This window comes from Malus domestica, chromosome 03, assembly GCF_042453785.1.
Source record: "Malus domestica chromosome 03, GDT2T_hap1".
NCBI classification, from domain to species: Eukaryota; Viridiplantae; Streptophyta; class Magnoliopsida; order Rosales; family Rosaceae; genus Malus; species Malus domestica.
In genome coordinates, this window is record NC_091663.1 from 15841427 (window position 1) to 15863952 (window position 22526).

At 41.3% G+C, this 22526-nt stretch overlaps 2 protein-coding genes across 2 annotated transcripts in view; both read left to right on the forward strand.

The window, feature by feature from the left end:
• LOC114824181 (uncharacterized) overlaps positions 1–18662 on the forward strand; it is a 32383-nt gene extending 13721 nt beyond the window's left edge. Inside the window, exon 2 of the mRNA XM_070819587.1 lies at positions 17787–18662. Within this exon, the coding sequence (XP_070675688.1) occupies positions 17787–18662 (876 nt within the window). The remainder of the gene's footprint in view (positions 1–17786) is intronic.
• A 2208-nt stretch (positions 18663–20870) lies between these two features.
• On the forward strand, positions 20871–21290 carry LOC139194688 (uncharacterized). Its single transcript, XM_070819588.1, has one exon. It carries the CDS (start codon positions 20871–20873, stop codon positions 21288–21290), a length of 420 nt encoding a protein of 139 aa, XP_070675689.1.
• The last annotated feature ends 1236 nt before the right edge of the window (positions 21291–22526 follow it).

The window sequence follows — 22526 nt, forward strand, 5'->3', positions numbered from 1 at the left end:
TTTGATCATATTAGACGGGGAAGGGTGAAGAAGCTAGGACAGAAGGGTAGAGTTCAAGAGAGCAAAATGCGTTTAGGAACGTGGAATATAGGAACCTTGACGGGAAAATCTATGGAAGTAGTAGAAGTTATGGTGAGGAGAAGGATAAATATTATGTGCCTACAAGAAACTAAGTGGGTTGGGTGTAAGGCAAAGGATCTAGAAAACTCAGGGTTTAAACTATGGTATTCGGGCACAAATAGAACGAGAAACGGTGTTGGCATCATCGTGGACAAGACCTTGACACAAGATGTTGTAGATGTCAAGAGGGTAGGAGATAGAATCATGGCAATCAAGATTGTAATAGGACAAGAACTTATCAATGTGATTAGTGCGTACGCACCTCAAGTAGGGTTGGATACGAGTTCGAAGGAGAAATTTTGGGAAGACCTTGGAGACTTGGTGCAAGGAATTGCTCAGACGGAGAAGTTATTTATAGGAGGAGATTTAAATGGACACGTGGGCAGGGAGACAGGCAACTATGGAGGTTTTTATGGTGGCCATGGTTTTGGGGAGAGAAACGAGGATGGGGAAGCTATCTTGGATTTTGCAATGGCATATGATCTCTTCTTAGCCAACACCTTCTTTAAGAAGCGGGAAGAACATGTGATCACCTACAAGAGTGGGTCGTCAAAAACACAAATAGATTTTCTTCTAATGAGGAAAAGGGATCGTATAACTTGTAAGGATTGCAAAGTTATACCAGGAGAGAGCGTGGCTAATCAACATCGCTTGTTGGTGATGGATGTACATATCAAAAGAGTGAGAAAAAAGAACAAGACTTGGAAGTGCCCAAGGACTAGATGGTGGAATCTAAAAGAAGAAAAACAAGCCATTTTCAAAGAGAAAATAACCACCCAGTGTGTGTGGGATAGAGAGGGGGAAGCTAACCAAATGTGGGATTCCATGGCTAGTTGTATCCGAAAAGTAGCAAAAGAGGTATTAGGAGAGTCCAAGGGCTTTGCCCCACACCAAAAGGAATCTTGGTGGTGGAATGAGGAGGTACAAACAAAGGTGAAGGCTAAGAAGGAATGTTGTAAAGCCTTATACAAGGATAGGACCGATGAAAATGGTGAAAGGTATAGAAAAGCGAAGCAAGAGGCGAAGAAAGCTGTGAGAGAAGCTAAGTTAGCGGTTTATGACGATATGTATAAACGACTAGATACCAAAGAAGGAGAGTTGGATATCTATAAACTAGCTAGAGCAAGGGAAAAGAAGACAAGAGACCTAAACCAAGTGAGGTGCATCAAGGATGAGGATGGAAAGGTTCTTGCTACAGAGAACGCGGTTAAAGACAGATGGAAAGGTTATTTTCATAATCTTTTCAATGAAGGACATGAAAGGAGTGCTTCTTTAGGGGAGTTGAGTAACTCAGAAGAGTGTAGAAACTACTCTTTTTATCGTAGAATCCGGAAGGAAGAAGTGGTTGTAGCTTTGAAGAAGATGAAGCATAGAAAAGCAGTAGGCCCAGACGATATACCAATCGAAGTGTGGAAAGTTTTGGGAGAGACGGGTATAACATGGCTCACTGACCTTTTCAATAGGATTTTGAAAACGAAGAAGATGCCAAATGAGTGGCGAACGAGCACTTTGGTGCCTATCTACAAGAATAAGGGCGATGTACAAAACTGCATGAACTATAGGGGTATTAAGCTAATGAGTCATACAATGAAGCTCTGGGAGAGAGTCATTGAGCATAGATTGAGGCAAGAGACACGGGTTTCGGACAACCAATTCGGGTTCATGCCAGGGCGCTCAACCATGGAGGCAATCTATCTCTTACGAAGATTGATGGAAAGATATAGAGATGGGAAAAAGGATTTACACATGGTCTTTATAGATTTGGAAAAAGCGTATGATAGGGTCCCAAGAGACATTCTTTGGAGAATTTTAGAGAAGAAAGGAGTACGAGTAGCATATATCCAAGCTATACAGGATATGTATGAAGGAGCAAAGACTGCCGTAAGAACTCATGAAGGACAAACCGAAAGCTTTCCCATAACTGTAGGATTACATCAAGGCTCATCCTTAAGTCCTTACCTTTTTGCGTTGGTAATGGATGAGTTAACAGGACATATTCAAGATGATATTCCTTGGTGTATGCTTTTCGCAGACGATATAGTGTTGATAGATGAAACTCAAGAAGGGGTAAATGCAAAGCTTAACCTTTGGAGAGAAGTGTTGGAATCTAAAGGTCTTCGCCTAAGCCGATCAAAGACAGAATATATGGAGTGCAAGTTCAGTGCAAATGGAGGCCAAAACGAGTTAGGGGTGAGGATCGGAGATCAAGAAATACCAAAGAGCGACCGTTTTCGTTACCTAGGATCTATCTTGCAAAAGAACGGAGAATTAGATGGAGATCTCAACCATAGAATACAAGCTGGATGGATGAAGTGGAAGAGTGCATCCGGCGTGTTGTGTGACCGCCGTATGCCACTGAAGCTCAAGGGAAAATTTTATAGGACGGCAATAAGGCCGGCGATGCTGTATGGCACAGAATGTTGGGCGGTGAAGCATCAACACGTACACAAAATGGGTGTAGCGGAGATGATGATGCTTCGTTGGATGTGTGGGCACACGAGAAAGGATAAGATTAGGAATGAGGATATCCGGGGTAAAGTAGGAGTAGCCGAAATTGAAGGAAAGATGAGAGAAAATCGGTTACGGTGGTTTGGACATGTGCAAAGAAGGCCTACTGACGCTCCGATTAGAAGATGCGACTATGGGACAAAGGTTCAGGGCCGAAGGGGTAGAGGAAGACCCAGGAAAACTTTGAGAGAGACCCTAAGAAAAGACTTAGAGTACTTGGATCTAACAGAGGACATGACACAGGACAGAACACAATGGCGTTCTAAGATTCATATAGCCGATCCCACTCAGTGACTTGGATTTTCCAAGTCTCCAACCGAGAAGTTGTCCTCGCTCGGGAAATTAAGGGAACACTACCTCAACCTACATGCTCCACTCACAAAGCTCCAACATACAAGCTTCAACAAAAGAAAATTCAAAGAACTTAGCGAAGAAGGCTTTGGTGATTTAACACAATACGTTGAAATGAAGGAAAGCTTATTTATTGATATCCCCGATAAATTACAAATATGTACATATACTTGAGTCAAAATAAACAAACAAGAGGGAGCCTTCACAAAGGTTGCTTAGGAGAAGTCTCGGCAGTCGGTAGAGCCCCAGAAAGAGAAGGCACCGGAGGGGGATCATTCGGAGCCTCAGTACTGGACAGAACCCTAGAAGGAGGAGGCATCAGAGGTTGATCATTTGGAGCTTCATTACGCGGTACAGCCCCAGAAGACGAAGGCAATAAATGCCTTTGGAACAAACCCACAAATCTCTGATGATCAAGTAAAACCTGACCATCAGATTCCTTCATCTGGTCAAGCTTCCTCTTCATGTTTGTAGCATAGTCATGTGCGAGCCGGTGCAACTGTTTATTCTCATGCTTGAGCCCTCTAATCTCCTGTTTGAGACTCATCACTTCAGCCGCCAATGATTCAACTTGGCGGGTTCGAGCAAATAGGCGTTGGGCCATATTAGACACAGAACCTGCACACTGAACACTAAGAGCCAGAGAATCCTTAACAGCCAACTCATCAGACCGTTTGGAAAGTAGTCTGTTATCTTTGGGAGTGAGAAGGTTCCTGGCCACTACCGCAGCGGTCATATCATTCTTCATCACGGAATCCCCAACGGTAAGAGGACCAGTAGGGGAGACGAAGGATGGGCGCCATATGTTGTCTGGAGAAGGCGGGGCTGCCTCTTCAACAAGGTTCAAGTCAAAACGACGGTCGGAGGGGCCAGACATTTTCAAAGGTGTAGAAAAGAGAAGAGGTCGGACAAATCAAGATCTTAGAAGTGCAAGAATGGAGCTTCTACTGGTGGATATTCAAGTGTGCTTTGGAACTTAATGTCAGCCTCTATAAAAATCTGCACTCGACGAAGCTTCAGAAATCGAAGAGGCGTTGCTTTCTCAAAAGCTGGGCTGCTCAGAGACCACGAGGGTCGATCTCAGAAATCGAAGAGGCGTTTGCTTTCTCAAAAGCTGGGCTGCTCAAAGACCACGAAGGCCGATCTCAGAAATCGAAGAGGTTTGCTTTCTCAAAAGCTGGGCTGCTCAGAGACCACGAGGGCCGATCTCAAAAATCGAAGAGGTTTGCTTTCTCAAAAGCTGGACTGCTCAGAGACCACGAGGGCAGATCTCAGAAATCGAAGAGGTTTGCTTTCTCAAAAGCTGGGCTGCTCAGAGACCACGAGGGTCGATCTCAGAAATCGAAGAGGCACCTACTTTTCCAGCCTTGTCAGCACCTGTCACACGCACTCAGCTTTGCGGAAATTATGGGCATTCTGTCGATGATTTCTGGCGAAGTAGAAAGCACATGAATCATACTGTTCAATCACCCACTTCCCACACGCAACAGTAGCTCATGGGTACCACATATAACTTTGCCAAAGTCCTCTGACAAAGTTGAGACTACTTTTCCAGCCTTGTCAGCACCTGTCACACGCACACTCAACTTTGCGGAAATTATGGGCATTCTGTCGAAGATTTCTGGCGAAGTAGAAAGCACATGAATCGTACTGTTCAATCACCCACTTCCCACACGCAACAGTAGCTCATGGGTACCACATATAACTTTGCCAAAGTTCTCTGACAAAGTCGAGACACGTGAAGCTTGCAACTCTCACTACATCGCTCTGACCAAGAAGGGTAAAAGAATAGCAAAGAAACAACACTAACAAAGTTTAGACACATAAATTTTGACGGCCTAGCTACCATATTATTACCCACAAGGGTAAAGGAACAGTACCACTGCTGGATAATTGGAAAGTCCCGGTGTGTCAACCTCTGTGCTTCATGGCAAGGTAGACTAGCAAACATGCCCAACCTTTACTCACATTCGAGAAAACACTCCCAACAAGATTGCTTGCCCCAAAATCGAAGAGGCATCGCCCTCCGAATCTCGAGAGCCAGACTCCCAACATGATTACTTTCTCAAAAATCGAAGAGAGGGTAAAGGAACAGTACCACTGCTGGATAATTTGAAAGTCCCTGTGTGTCACCCTCTGTGCTTCGTGGCAAGGTAGACTAGCAAACATGCCCAACCTTTACTCACATTCGAGAAAACACCCCCAACAAGATTGCTTGCTCCAAAATCGAAGAGGCACCGCCCTCCGAATCTCGAGAGCCAGACTCCTAACATGATTACTTTCTCAAAAATCGAAGAGAGGGTAAAGGAACAGTACCACTGCTGGATAATTGGAAAGTCCCTGTGTGTCAACCTTTGTGCTTCGTGGCAAGGTAGACTAGCAAACATGCCCAACCTTTACTCATATTCGAGAAAACACTCCCAACTCCCAACATGATTACTTTCTCAAAAATCGAAGACACCGCTCTCCGATTCTCGAGAGCCAGACCCCCAGCATGATTGCTTTCTCAAAAATCGAAGAGGCATCGTTCTCCGAATCTCGAGAGCCAGATCCCCGACAGGATTGCTTGTTCGAAAACCGAAGAGGCACCACTTTCCCAACTTCAAGAGCCGGATCTCCTTGGATAAAGCTTGTCTGTAATCTTCACACGCAACATCAGCTTTCCAGATACCACAGACCATTTTTTTCAAAGTGCTCTGACAGAGTTAAAACTTGTGAAGCTGGCAGCTCCCACTACCGTGCTATGACCAAGCAGGGTAAAGGAATAGCATTATTACTTGATGTTAGGGAGACTCCTATATATGTCGACCTCCATCCCCAACGGACAGGCAGACCTGCAAAAATGCTCAACCCTTCCTCTTATCTGAGAGGGCACTCCCAACGAAGCCTTTCGAAATATTCAGCTTTCTTTCCCCCCGATAATACCTCTGTAAACAAGCTATACTAGAGCAAGAATATCTCATATCATCAGGGTTAAAAGCAAGAGTATCCCATATCATGCTTTTTCCCTGTCTTTTCCTTTGGCCTTGTTCTTACCTGCAAGACAAGGAGAAAGAGAGCAATCAGTCAGCACTTGGAATCAAGCTTCCAGCCAGGAACTGACTGCCTGGAACCCCTTACCCTGACATTGCTCCCGAGTACTCATCTTTAACATCTTATGCTTCCAAGGAAGATACCGCATCTGCCTGAGGAACAGATAGGGCAAGTGAGAAGGATACAAGGAAGCATGTGGAGACAAGCGTAACAGCACACGTGCCGATACATCCACTACTCTGTCAAAAGCAAAAGTATCCCATATCAGCAGGGTCGAACGTACTCTAGATTTGATGGACTTGTTTTGACCCTCAAATTCTTCAGTCGGCCTTATACTTTGGAGGAAACCAGAAAACCCTCCAGCCCAGTTCAAGAATAAGCCTGTGGAAAGTTACTTCTTCAAAAGCAAAAGTATCCCATATCATCTCTTCTCATTTTTCTTCTCTTTATCCTTCATGCTGCCTGCAAGATAGGGAGAATGTGAACAATCAGCCGGAGCTCTGATTGCTTACCTTGTCTGTTACCTCTTTCAGCAGATCCCCTAGCTCGGCGACTTGGGGGACTCCTACTACATGGTTTGTATCGCGCTTGACCAAGCCTGAAACTACAAGTAAGCTTCAAGTGACATTGATACATTACCTTGTGCATCTCCACCAGTTACAGATACCACCCCTGGATGGAGGAAGAGTACTTCCAGAGAAGATTCCACATCTACCTATGAGACAGATAAGGAAAGTCAAGCCGATACCACACTCCGGGACTTAGAAGTTTCGTGGTTACGAGATCATTCTCCCACAATATTTCCTAATGTCTTTTGTACTAAATCATTCACTTGTACTCCCTAAAGGAGAGCTTGAACCTATGTACTTGTGTAAACCCTTCACAATTAATGAGAACTCCTCTATTCCGTGGACGTAGCCAATCTGGGTGAATCACGTACATCTTGTGTTTGCTTTCCTATCTCTATCCATTTATATACTTATCCACACTAATGACCGGAGCAATCTAGCGAAGATCACAAAAAGTGACCGTTTTCGCTACCTAGGATCTATCTTGCAAGAGAACGGAGAATTAGATGGAGATCTCAACCATAGAATACAAGTTGGATGGATGAAGTGTAAGAGTGTATCCGGCGTGTTGTGTGATCGTCGTAGGCCACTGAAGCTCAAGGGAAAATTTTATAGGACGGCAATAAGGCCAACGATGTTGTATGGCACAGAATGTTGGGCGGTGAAGCATCAACACGTACACAAAATGGGCGTAGCGGAGATGAGGATGCTTCGTGGGATGTATGGGCACACGAGAAAGGATAAGATTGGGAATGAGGATATCCAAGGTAAAGTAGGAGTAGCCAAAATTGAAGGAAATATGAGAGAAAATCGGTTCCGGTGGTTTGGACATGTGCAAAGAAGGCCTACTGACGCTCCGGTTCGAAAATGTGACTACGGGACAGAAGTTCAGGGCCGAAGGGGTAGAGGAAGACCTAGGAAAACTTTGGAAGAGACCCTAAGAAAAGACTTGATTACTTGGATCTAACGGAGGACATGACACAAAACCGAGCGCAATGGCGTTCTAGGATTCATATAGCCGACCCCACTTAGTGGGAAAAGGCTTTGTTGTTGTTGTATTCGATATTTTAACAGGTCGTGTCATATAACACCCGTTAAAGTAGACGAGTAATATAACACGAACTGAAATCGACCTGTTAATATTATCAGGTAATATGACCCGACTTGTTACCCTTTAAAGAAAATATATTTTAAATTAATAAATAATGAAATTGAAAAACATAATTTGACCAAAACAAAAAAAGAAAAAAAATACTAAATCAATATATGCATACTACATTGTCACATAAATATTACTTTAAAACATAAAAAAAAAAATTATTCATGTGGGTTTATATGGTTTTATTAATTTTAAACATTAATGATTATGAATTTATTTATTTTGAACTCTCTTAATAATACTATTTATGAGGGTTTATATGGTTTTAAAAATTCAAATGACGATGTACCAATCCTCAAAGCAAAGGGAATGCGATCACGAGCGTTTACATATTTTTTTACACTTTTCGTACTTGTAAACTAAGTATTATAATTTTTTAAATGTGTTTCGTGTTTTTAAATTACTTGATATTTTTATTTTAATGTGTTTATAACCTTTTTAATCTCACTTTTTGCCTATAGTTTACTATAAAAATGGGTTAAGTGTCGATTCAGTCCCTGAACTATCACTGTAGTGAAAATGAGGACCTTGATAAGTCCCTAAATTCATTAAAAATTACTAATTTCATCCATACTATTATATTCAAAGCTATTTTATCCAATTTTTTGTCAACTTAAGTTACTTGGCACACTTTAGACTGTAATACTGTCATTTTCTTTCCTATAAGCCCTATAACATTTCATATAGGTTGCGAATCTAATGTCTAATTTACCCTCCAAAGTTAACTCCATACCAATGTCACATCCCGGCCCGGGGTGGATCAGATCCCGGGCCCGCTCCACCACTGCAAGTGTGCCGACGAAGACGTCGGGCCCCTAAGGGGGGTGGATTGTGACATCCCACATCGCCGAGGGAAGTGATCCTTAAATGTATATTCCCATCCCTACCTAGCACGAGGCCTTTTGGGAGCTCACTGGCTTCGGGTTCCGTAGGAACTTCGAAGTTAAGCGAGAAGGAGGCTAGAGCATTCCCAGGGTGGGTGACCCACTGGGAAGTTGCTCGTGAGTTCCCAGAAACAAAACCGTGAGGGCATGGTTGGGGCCCAAAGCGGACAATATCGTGCTATGGTGGTGGAGCGGGCCCGGGAAGTGATCCGCCCCGGGCCGGGATGTGACAACCAATCTATCCTCCAATGTGTATCACATGCAAGTAATGTGACTTAAATTGACAGAAAATTGACTATAGTAGTTTCGAATCTAATATTAGGGATGTAATTGGCAAATTTTTATAATTCAACGACTGATTTTTCTGAAAAATAGTTTATGGACATGATTTTCATTCAGGTGATAATTCAGAAACTAAATTGGTAATTCACCCTATAAAAATAAATAAATAAATAAAACTTATTTTTTTTAATTTATATAGAATAATAATACAATAATATATACTTAATATACAATCCATACATAAACACTATGGCTATTATATTTTAAGTAGTAATTTTTTTAGTAGTTTTAAAAAATTAAAATCATCAAAATAACTTTTTTCTTAACATATCGAAACAGGTTACCTGCTGTGTCACCCTTGTGTCAACATGTTAAGGGCCTGTTATTAACGGGTTCTTATCGTGTGATCTGATAACGATCCGATTAGTTATCGTGTTGACCTGATATCGTCATTTTTGTGTCGTTCACATTTCGTGCTAATGAGTTGTGTAAGAAATTGCTAGGTCTAACCCAATTTATTGAAAAGACCTAACCCAACACAAATATCACTTGATCAATTGGATGCATAAATCTTCAGGCCGTGTCGTTTGACAACTTGGCCTATTAAGACATGGTTAGGATTAATTTTCTACGCAACATTTTTACTAGAAGTGTTTTTATTACAAAAAGGTCGAAATCTCTATTAAAGTGTCAATGTTTTTTGAAAAATTACCTGCAAGTGCTTTCTAAACAAAATTACCTGAAAGTGCTTTCTAAAAAAAATTGCTTGGAAGTGCTTTCTAAAGAACATTTGACATGTGTTTCTGTTAGAACATATATGATTGGATCGAAATAAACAACTCCCTCCCCCTTAGGTAATATTTGTACATTGATTTTTCCCCTACGAGAATGTATGAGAATGGGAATGATATCCATTCCTTAGAAATCTGTTCCTTGTATGTAAACATTCCCTTATAAGAGCAGTTCCGAAGAGAGCTAATTACCCCGTTGATGGGCAATGGAATCCACCGTCGCCACCTCCCAAGTGGCTCCAGCCTAGTCAGGCAAGAAGTCAGGCAAAAATCTACGGGCCTAGCGCCTAACCCATGTGATGTAAGGCTAACATCAGCGTGACGTCATCCTCAATTTAAAGTATTAAAAATATTAAAAATAATATAAATTTTAAAAATTAAAAATACAGAATTTAAAAATAATTATATTTTTTTTTCTAATATACCTAACCATGCTCTTCCACCTTTGGTTAAAAATTATATCCGAGGAAATTAAAAATAATAATATTTTTTTTTTAAATAATAATATTTTAATACCAAAAACCTGGGCTATTTAGTTTAAGGGTGGAGATACACTTGGGTAGTCACTGTTCACTAAAGCAGTTACTGTTCATTTAAGGAGATTGAGTTGCCTATTACCCAAGGGGCCTTACAACTAGAACTGCTCTAACAATGTAATTAATATAAGACTCTTGCCACTTAAGATTCGAGTCCAAGAAAATAAAATTATAACGAGAAACCTCAAGTATAACCGAGTCCAGAACAATCAAAGAGGAAAGCATTCCAAGCTTTCGAAGCCAAGGAATGATCCCTAATATCACAATTGTGATTAACATGACCACATCTTGTAATCCACAAATAGCTTTTACGTACTTTCAATCAACTGAATCAACTCCTAATTCATCGGGGTGATCTTGGTTGCCTTTTTCACCTTTGCTGGGGTGGCATGGATTGGCATGGATATAACTTGTAGTATTGGATTGGATGGGATAAGACTAGACTTGGTAATTCGTACACGATCCTTTAACATGACATGTAAAGGACACAGAACACGTTTCGGGTCAACATGCTAACTAATCGGGTCGTTATCGGGTCACATGATAAGAACCCGTTAATAATGGGTCCTTAATAGGTTTACACGAGGGTGACACGCGGGTAATCCGTTTCGACACGTTAAGAAATAAGTTGTTTTGATGATTTTAAGTTTGTAAACTACTAAAAAAACCTTCCTATATAATAAAATAGCCATAATGTATATGTATATATATTGTAATATGTATTGACGTACCGTCCCGAATTTCAAATTATTTAATTCTCTAACTTTAGAAAATTACGAAAATGCCCCGAACGGGTGGAAATCTTTCGTGGACATTCGAGTCCTTATCACTCTTTGTTTCTTTGCACATGGTACGTGTTCTTACGAGCACTTGAGCGTGAACGGGCATAAATCAGACGATTTATGCACGTTTCCTAATGAGGGTCAAAATGATAATTTTGCACTCTAGAGAATTTATTACTTGTTTATCAAGACAATAGTGAGTTGTCGGTATTGCAGGCTGCAAAGTGTAATACCGATGGTTTATTCGTTGGGTTCGTTAAACAAGTGGTCAAGTAGACTCGTCTACATCAGTATTTTATTAATTAAGCCTCGTGCCTAATTAATTATTATTTGGGCTTGACTCAATAACACACACTTATTCTCGTAGTACTTGACGATATGAGCACATGGTCGCAAGCAGAAATAAATTTGGAGCTATGGGGAAGATTTTATGAAACTCGGAACATAAGGGCGTTTTGGTAAATTCACGTTTACGGAAGATTTTTTTTCTTCAGTTTTATCCTTTGTGACATTGGGCTGGGTGCCGAAGGGGCCTATACTCCATTCCTCCCTCTTTTCCGTGTCTCCCATTTCTGGGCAATCTCTCTCTAACTTTCTTCCCCTCTTCCTTATCCATCTATCACCTTCTTTTCTCTATAATAACTGGAACAGTCACCACCATGTTTCACGGCAAACTATCCAGATCACCATACTTCTACAGGTTACATGTGTGTTTTGATGATGATTGGATGCATAATCATCTCGGGGAAAGATTCCCCAAATTTTACGATTAATGAACACGCCACCTTCAAACCACTTTTATGACCAACTCTGGGCACGACTCAACCTCATATTGGTATGGTTTTATTCTTCTTATGTTAAGCTTCAATTTCATAGGTAGAACGTGGAGGATGATTGAGAATTGAGCTCAATTGAAGCTTTGAAAATTGGCCCTGCAAACTGGACAAACCAGCTTTTACGCAAAGATAACGAGTACTATTATACTCGCGGACGCGTGAGGCATGTGTATAGCGCATGGCTGCCTATGCAGCTATCTTATGGCGTTCCGTGCGGTGGTGCGTGGAGGAGCTCGAGGTCCCTCGTTAGGTATCTCAAGGTGCCGAATCAGAATTCACGCTCAATTTTTCAAAATTTGATCGTTTGAAAATAGTTCCTTTATTAACCGTACTTTGTATGAAAACGCGTATTTATGTTAGTATGTTATATATTTATGTGAATGGTTTTATTTCGACCAGAAGATATGATTTCTAAGTGGATCTTTGCTTTTAAATATTATATATTTATTTAGTTTCCATTTATATATTTAATAAAAAAAATTTCTACGTTACGCTTGGATTGGATTAGTGTTTATAAGAATTAGTGCATTGACGTAATTTATGAAATTATTCTACATCCTACGGGATGCACATGTATGCGTATTATTATGAGATGCCTTAATTATATTTACAGCCATGAATAGTGTTATGTTGAGTAGAATTATCTATTTATCGTTGCATAATCATACTTATGTTAACTGCTCATCATGTGTTACATAGGTTTTAGTACTTGCTCGGGCCATGTTGGAAATGTGCCCTAAAACCAATCATATGATGATACTTTACGGACATTTCACATGTTAAACTAATCTAGTTTAATATAAAGGGTAAAGATTATCGTTTTAAGCCGTCTCATACAAATGTTATATGCTTAAACAATAAGTCCAAGGAATATGTAATTGGGAGAATGTGATATAAAGAAGTTAGATTCATGAGACCATTCTCTTTCGTATATATATCCTAAACGTTCCTGATTATAGGATTGCCAATTGGGCATTGACAGTTTGTTAAGATCAGTACAAGCTATGTCTTCTTTTAAGGAGAGTGACTGGTCTCGAGTTATTGGTGTGACTGACACCAAGACAAGCATGTAGGTGCTCAATAGAGAATGAGTCCACTGAACGCAATCAACAAGGAGTTCTCATACTTATTGTGGAGCAAAAAATATTCACTAGGCGACACGTGGATTTTGGACATAAAAGGACAAAAATACCCTTGAGGCATACCAGGATTCCTACGCGCGAGCAGTGGACAATCATCTTTCAACCAAGTCAAAAGTGCCCAAAATAGGTAACAATTTAAAGCCTATTTCATCAAATCATTTCTATAAGGTAATTCCCAAAACCTAATTTATTCTATATGTTTTATATTCCATTATTTAGCTAATCAATTAGCTAAATAATATATTCCTTTCATATTTCCTAAAAATTGACTAATTAACGGATTAATTACCTAATCAATCCCTTAATTATCAATTAAAACACCCATTCAAACCTAAAACTACTCAAAGGCCGGCTATCCCCATTCAAAACCTAATCCATCACTTTTTTCTACCTTTTTTCACCATTTCTTCCTTTTTATTAGCCAATTAATTCCATAACCACCAAAACATTCCCTTTATGTTTAATTAGCCAATTAATTGGCTAATTAAACCAAAATTTAACCTAGAAAACCCTAGCAAGTGGCCGGCCACTCCCTCTCCAAAAGGGATTGGCCTATCCCTATAAATAGACTCCCATTTTCACCCAAAAATCATTCCAACACTCTTGCAAAATTCCACAAATTCTCTAAACACTTTTTTCTCTCTAAATTCTAACTTTGGCCTCGGAGTTTCTTCGGCCAAAGCCCCTCCATTTATCGTGGGCGTGTGAGGCTTTTGGCCTTAACTCTAAGGTGTTAATTGTTTTGTAGGTGCAATTTAGTCCAAGAAGGAGGAAGAAATTTGCATCCACAAATTGGTGCTTTCATTGAGAGTTGAAATCCATACTCCTAGAAGACTCTCGCACAAAAAGGTTTTTTCTCTATTTTCTAGTCCATTTGAATATTTTTCATACGTTCTTATTATTAGAATTTTTCACTTGCAAAGGTTCTTTGATAGAACGTATAAGAAAAATATAATGGCTAGAAATTTATAAAATACCACAAATGAAAATTCTAATACTCAAGAAATGGGATTGCAGAGATCCACGAGGCAAAATACGGTCGTAAACAGAGTGGCACCACCACTACGAGGTTCCACCATGGCCCAAGCCATGCCATCCAAGTTTGCACGGGCCCAAGCCCAAGCCTCGCATTCACATGTACCACGTACTGAGCAACCTGCTTCCGTAGCCCAGCTTGCTCTAGTAATCCAGCCTGCTCCCGTGATCGAGCTTGCTCCTGCAGCCCAGCCTACTCATGCAGCCCAACCTACTCTCATGGCTTCCCAAGTCGGCTAGATATTATCTCAACCATCCAGACTAATCATCAAGGCTAGGGCGTTTTCACCAAATTTCTCTGTAGATTTGACATTCCCTAACTCAAATCTCGCACCCGGAGTCAACCACCATTCTATTGTTCAAAGAGGTGCATTCCATCCAAGTTCTTCCAATCCAAATGGCGAATAAAACTTGTCCTGACAAGTCATAGAATTGACAAGCGCCCTTGCACAACAAACAACCTTGGTGAATCAACTTTTGCAACGCACCGAGATCCAACGTGCCCCAGATGAAGTATCCCGAAGTAGGACAAGGGTAGACGAGGAACCTCTCAAGTAGCATCCTGGAAAGCAGCCGCTCAACCAACCACAAATCGAGCATTCAGGTAGTGTACACTCTCGATTGGGCCCCCGAGATAGCGTATACTCCCATCTTAGCGCGCGGAGGAGTGTGCACTCTCAACTAGGCCCACGGGCAAGTATACATTCACGATTGGGGCCATGCTTTGATAATCAACATGGGCAGCCTTCCAAGCAAAGCATTCATTCGCGGTTAGGCCTGCAAGGAGTATCCTCTACATTACATCGGAACAGGCAGCCTGACAAACGGAAGGAAACAATCGTTCAATCCGGCTCTAGTTCAACCGGTAGCCTGCAAAGAAATCCCTCGCTTGCTAGGAATCTATCTCATACACCGCAGCCACGACATAGACGAGCTAAGCGTGTAGAAGAGCAGCCTAAACCGGCAGGTTAAGACCAGGGGCAGCTGAAGGCTCCATTACCCTAACAAAGGCAAATTTAAGAAGAGGTAGAAAGGTTTTTCAATGAACGGATGCGTGATTTCCGACGTAACGAAATGGTTGATGAAGCACTAAGGTGAGATATGACCAACATAAGTAGGTCACCTTTCACGAATGAGATCGAGCAGGCAGAGCCTCCACGCAAGTTTAGCATGCCGCACTTCACATCTTTCAAATGAGACGGGGATCCAGAAAGACACTTGAAGCATTACTGAAGTGCGATGGTTCTTTATCGAAATAATAACGCCCTTATATGCAAAATATTCGCCACCACTCTACAAGGCAAGGCACAACATTGGTTTCATACCTTGCCATCGCAGTCCATCCAGAATTTTGATGATCTTTCCTTGGTTTTCACCAAAGAGTACTCGTCTTACCGCTCGATCAAGAAAAAGTCTGATCACTTGTTTAACGTAAAGAAAAACCTAAATGAGTCACTTCGTGACTACATAAAAAGATTCAAAGCTGAGAAGGCAAAGATCGTCGGATGCAATGACTTAATAGCAAGTGCAACTTTCCAAAAAAGACTCCTAGCAGACCACCCACTGTTCAAAGAAATGATCATGAAAGAAAACCTAACTCTAGCAGATTCTTTTGCCCTGGTAGAGAAGCATGCACTTTGGAACGAGGCTCGATGAGCAGAAAATGCGCTTGAGCAGCTTCGAAGAGAATCGACAGTTGCTCAAAGGAAGGAGGGTGTGATGCGTAAAATAACTAAACACACAAATTAAACCCTCTTTTTATCAATTGTAGTAAAGTATGTAAGTAGGGATCGTTCTAGGCCGGGGATTAGGAGGGATTGCTAATCTATTCTAAATTAATTTAAAAATATTAAATAAGACTCAAGGACACAAAACTAGGCTAAAAACTCTAATAACTCGAAACACACTTAAAATGATTCAAAATAATGAAAACAATCAAATTAAACACTAGGACTGAAATGGACGGAAATTAAATTAAAAGACTAACAATAAAGAAAACTAACTAAATAATAAAATTTAATAATGGATGGGTGTTTGGTTTTGATGAAAAGTAAATTAAACTTAATTAAATTACAGAATTGACAAAAACATAAAATTAAGGTAAAATGATAAATGACAGACTAGCTAGAGGGTTCTTCTCCACACATATTATACTTGCATACAAAATGATTTCCAGTTGTTCATTTAATAAATTGTGAATCTCAATACTCCAGATTAACCGTGAACAGCACTTTTTTAATCTTCAAGTTTTCCTTAAGTTATTGAATTGGACGGGAAAACGCATACAACAATTCAAAACATTCTTCAAAAGTCCCCTACGTGAAAAGCACAATAGCGATACAATCAAAGATCATTAAACTTTGTGAAAACTATAAGCATTGACGAGGCATTCGTAACTATGAAAAGCATGATACGCTTGCCAAGAATTTACTTAACGTGATTGTGACTAGCAACCTTTACTACTTGTGAAAATAAATTCATAACGATTAGGTGAAATTCACTTATATTCTAGCATCAAATTCATGCATGTAAATTAAGCGTGCACTCTCAACCAACATACACAAATCAGTTTTTATACGAACGGATAAGTAAATTGAAATCACAACTTATGAAATCACAACCGAAGGTAATCAATTCATATTACAAATATATTCATGGTTTCGAATTAACCTCTAACCAACATAAAATTAATTACACATTATTAAAACAAAAATAAAATAGGAGTTTGGAAAGATTAAACCGAAAGAAAAGGAAGTGAAGCTTTGCTCTCTGCCCTCACTGTGCTTCTGTTTGTCTACGCCCCTGCCTAACTCCACGCAGCTCAGCTGCTTCTGTTCCTGTCCTTCTCACGCTGCCCCAAGGCAGCTTCCTCTTCTCTCTCTGCAAAGCCCACGTCTCTCCCAATCAGTCCACTCTTTATTTAATTATTCCTCCAGTCCGTGCTGCTCTCTGCCGTCTGACCTCTCTCTTTTTTTTCTGGTTTTCCACGCTGCCCAAAGGCAGCCTCCTTCCTGCGTCTCTGCGAGCTGCCCAAAGGGCAGCCCCTTTCTCCAATTCCCCCTTTAACATGTCTCCCTTTCCCTCTTTTTATTTTTCCATTTCCTGTCATCCACGCCAGCTGCCAAAGGCAGCTTTTCCAATCTGTCCCCGCGTGCTTCTTGCTTTCCCCTCTATTTATCCTGCTTTCTTCTTTGGATTCCCTTTGTCGCAGTCTTCTCATTTCCTCTTTCTCTCGCCAGCTGCAAAGGTTTTCTTTGTCTGCCTAATCTCCCGCTGCCCTCCTTGGATTCCTCTTTCAATTCTTATTTTTCCACTGCCCAAAGGCAGCTTCCCTTATTTTATTCTTTCACGTTTTGCTGTCTCTTGGATCCCTTTTTTTTTCATTTGTTCCAGCTGCAAAGGCAGCTTCTTTATGTTTCTTTTCTTTACTCACCAACTGCAAAACACTTCAATTTTAGATATATCATATAATTTCTAATGCCATATAATTTCTAATGCATACCTAATAAATTTAGCCTAACTTCCATGACCTATAATCCGTGACATAATTCTACCAATAACCCATGACAAAATGAGAACGACTAAAGCAATTTTCGATGAATTTATTATTTAAAACTCATTTGTGCCATTTTTATTTTCTTTGCATAAACAAATCCTATAAACACAAAAATAACGTAAATAGCTCAAAATATAAGGAACTAACTAAGAAAAGACGAGTGAATTTGAAGTAAAAATATATATAAATATGATCCGATCAGGGTGGGAAGCAGCCCAATAAGGGTAAGCAGGAGGCCAAGCGTATGGATCGACCCACGACCAAAGAAGGCTCGGCAACCAAGAGCTATTCTAAGTTCTCAATTTCGATTCATCAAATTCTTCGTGACATCAAGAACGAACCATGGTTCAAGTTGTCGAAACAATCAAAAGGAGATACTTCCAAGTTGGACCACACCAAGTATTGCGCATTCCACCGAGGTACTGGTCACACAACCGACGACTGCTACACTTGGAAGAACTACCTAGAGAAGCTCATGAAAGAAGGCAAAGTCGATAAATACTTGGACAAGCCAGCTGCACAGCAAAAAAGGAATGCAGACGGAGATGAGGAGCCACCAACCAAGATGATTCGAATCAATGGCATTTTCGCCGAATCTGAGCACTTGGAGGCCACTAATAACTCCAAAAAGAAGAAGATCCAGCAGGCTTTACTAATTTCACAAGTCCAAGCAGTTGATACCCAACCTGAACCCATTATTGGCTTCATTGAGCAGGATGCAGAAGGCGTCGATTTCCCATACGATGATGCACTAGTAGTATCTGTCCAACTAGCCCATGCTATAATTGATAGGATGATGGTTGACAATGGAAGTGCAATCAACTTACTTCAACTCTCAGTCATTCAGAAGATGGGCCTGGAAAGCACAATCATACACCAAGCAGAGGTACTTACCGGATTCAACAGACACATCTCAACTGCCATCGGCCACATCATACTTGATGTAAAAACAACGCCAGTCGTCTTAAAGCAAACGTTCACGATCGTAAGTGATTCATTTCCTTACAATAAGATTCTTGGAAGACCTTGGTTGATCAAGTTGGATGCTGTCACTTCCGTCAAGTATCAAAAAATCTGATTCCACATCCCAGTAAAATGAGTTAGAGAAATCAAGTTTGACCATGTTTCATCCCGACGGTGCACTGTGCAAATGTTGAAAGAATCAAAGAAGAAGACCTTTACCCCCGTAGAGGTTACCGAAGTCCAAAAGGACAAATAGGCTATCAAATAGCAATTATAGCAAGTGGATCGAGAAGATGGCGCCTAAGCAGACAAGATAGGATGGAAACCTGAAAATGACACCGAAGACATCATTCTTGATCTCCAGAAGTAGAAAAAGATGGCTAAAATTGGCTTACGACTAAACCTAGATGAAAAGGAATAACTCATGATTTTCCTTAGAGAAAACCATGATATCTTCGCATGGTCACCATCTGACATGCCCGGTATTGACCCCAAGATGGCCTGCCACAAGCTGCACGTCGACCCTACTGCCAAACCGGTAATCTAAAAGAGAAGACATTTCCCACCCAAACGAGTAGCAATCATTGAGGCAGAAATCGACAAACTATTGGAGGCCGGGTTCATAGAAGAGGTAGCACACTCGGCATGGCTTGCTAATGTCGTACTAGTCATGAAGAAAGAGAAGGGCAAATTGAGGGTTTGCGTAGACTACACTAACCTTAACAAAGCATGCCCAAAAGACCCTTATCCTGTCCCCCGGATCGATCTATTAATAGATTCAACTTCTGGGAACCAGTTGCTCAGCTTCTTAGACGCATACTCCGGCTACAATCAAATAGCCATGTATGAGCCTGACAAGGAGAAAACCGCGTTCATGATAGAACGGGGCAGCTACTGCTATAAAGTCATGCCCTTTGGCCTAAAAAACGCGGAAACCACTTACCAAAGGCTAGTAAATATGATGTTCAAAAAGCAAATTGGGGTAACCATGGAGGTCTATGTCGACGATATCATGGTAAAGGGTAAGCAACGATCAGATCTTATTTGCAATTTGGCAGAAACTTTCAATATCCTTAGAAAGTACAAGATGAAGCTCAACCCTACCAAATGCATGTTTGGAGTATCTTCAGGCCGATTCCTAGGGTACTTAATAACCCAACGAGGAATTAAAGCACATCCCAAGCAAATCCAAGCAATCCTAGAGATGAAGTCTCCAACTACCTTGAAGGAGATCTAAAGCTTGACCGGACGAGCAGCTGCCCTCAACCGCTTCCTCTCACGATCCACCGATCGATGCAAGCCTTTTTTCAAAGCTATCAAGAGGGCACAAAGAGACAAATGGGATGAAAAATGCGAAAAAGCTTTCCAAGACTTGAAGAATTATCTCACATCACCTCTCTTACTATCCAAGCCGGAAGCAGCGGAAGATTTATACATTTATTTGGCAGTCTCCGAATTAGTAGTGAGCTCTACCCTCATACGAGAAGAGCTAGGGGCCCAACTGCCGGTATTTTACACTTTTAAAGCTTTTCTCGAAGCCGAAACAAGATATCTGAAGATCGAAAAATTAATTTTAGCGTTAGTCGTTGCGGCTCGGAAGCTTAAACCATACTTCCAAGCTTATACAATTATTGTCATGACTCAATATCCTTTACGATCAATATTACATGGTCTGGACACTTCTCAACGAGTGATGAAATAGGCATTGGAACTTGGCCAGTATGGTTTAGTTTTCCGACCTCGCATAGCGATAAAGGCCCAAGCTTTGACAAACTTCGTAGTGGAATTCACGCCTAGCCTAGGCGACGCAACAGAGTGGCCCAATGATGCCTCAGAAGCAGTCGAGAGCACCTTAGCCATGCTTGTTCCATTCGATAAAGACTTCTGGAATTTGCATGTCAACGGAGCATCCAACTATAAAGGCTCGGGAGCAGGTGTAATCCTTGTTACTCCAGACAGCTCAATGCTCGAGCAGGCGATCACTCTAGGCTTTAAAGCATCCAATAACGAAGTAGAGTACGGGGCCGTACTAGTAGGCTTTCGAATGGCAAAAGACTTGGCGATGAAGAAACTCGCAATTCATTCTGATTCCCAACTAATCACCAGCCAGGCTACTGGGGAATACACGGCAAAACACCCAAGGATGGCACAATACCTAAAGAAAGTACGCCAGCAGCTTGAGGCATTTCAGACTTACACTCTCACTTAAGTTCCACGAGCAGACAACGTTTATGCAGATGCACTAACTGGTTTAGGCTCCGCTTTCGACCACCAATTTAAACGCTCCATTTCGGTGGAATAACTAGACAAGCCAAGCATAGAGATGAAGCCGATAGCCGAAGTGTCACAGGTTAGTGTAACTTCCAACTGGCAAAGTTCTATTATAGACTACTTGGTCAACGGCACACTACCCACCAAAAGATTGGAGTCAAGGAAGCTCCAAATCAAGGCGGCACGCTACTATATGTGGAATGGCATTCTCGTCCGAAGATCTTACACCGGACCACATCTCTGCTGCCTAGCACCTCCTGATGACTTGAAGGTTATAAGCTCAATCCATGAAGGTGTTCGTGGGAACTACTCTGGAGGCAGATTATTAGCTCAGAAGGCTCTTAACGCAGGTTACTACTGGCCTACCATGCACCAAGATGCTAAGGAGTTAGTCTCCTTAGTACAAAAGTGTAATCGCGACCAACGCTACAAATCGGTACCAGCACTGTCTGCTAGTAAGCTACACCCGTAGATTTGTCCTTGGCCATTCATGTAATGGGCAATCGACCTGTTAGGGCCTATGCCGCCTGTTACTGGGGGTAGATGCATGATGATCGTGGCAACCTACTACTTTACCAAGTGGGTAGAAGCAGAACCCATGACGACCACGACTCAGACAGATATAGAACGCTTCATATGGAGGAACATCATTTGCTGATTTGACATCCCTCAGTCCATCGTCACATATAACGGCCTGCAATTTGTGGGAAAAGATTTGGCGAAGTTCTTCTAAAAATATGGCATCAAACAACACATGTTCACGCCAAGATATCCTCAAGGCAATGGGCAAGCCGAAGCATCCAACAAGACGATCCTCGACTGCCTCAAGAAATCCCTCACCGACAAAAAGGGAAAATGGCTAGATGAGCTCCCCGGATGTTTATGGACATATTGCACCACCAAAAGAAGAGCGACCGGTGAAACTCCTTTCTCTTTAGCATTTGGTTCAGAAGCAATCATTCCTCCCAACATCATCGTGCCAAGCATCAACACTCTACTACCAAGCATTGAGCAGAACATTAAAGAGATGGCCATAAACTTAGGACTAGATCTCGAGGTTAGGACTACAAGCAGCAGCTCCTTTCTAGCTACAATAAAAGGGCCAAGATGCGGCAGTTCCAACCTCGAGATCTAGTCCTAAGAAAAGCCTTCATCACTGCCCGCAGAGAAGGCTCGAAAAAGATGGATCCCATCTGGGAAGGTCCTTACAAGATTAGCAGAGTAGGCGGTAAGGGTAGCTACACCCTTACTACCATGAATGATAAAGAGATCGAGAAGCAATGGAACACCAAGAATTTAAGGAAATACCATGTGTGACTTCTCACTATACTAAGACACGAAAACTCAAGCAACTCAACGGGCACCACCTCGTAAGTCGAAAACTATCTAGTTGTTATACAGTCTTTTGCAGCCAAGTTATTCACTCATTTTGTTCATTTTTCAATAAAGAATTCAAAAGTAATTTGTAACTAGCTCGATTACATGTCTACAACAACTTATCTTTCCTGCACTTCAAAAGAAGATCGCACCCCCGTTTGGGACTTACTGCAGGAATTGCACCCCTAGAGGGACCAACTATGCTCTCCAAGGTGGGAGGATAAACTCAACACTTCGAATATCCAGACGTAGATGAGCCTGGCTGCCCTATTATAACTAGGTGCATGATGGCTTGCGCCGAGATTTCTAGAAATAGCCACAATGGTCTTTT

What these genes read in the sequence shown, in the direction of transcription:
- LOC139194688 (XM_070819588.1), top strand. Translation starts at nt 20,871, where the DNA reads ATGAAGCCGATAGCCGAAGTGTCACAGGTTAGTGTAACTTCCAACTGG.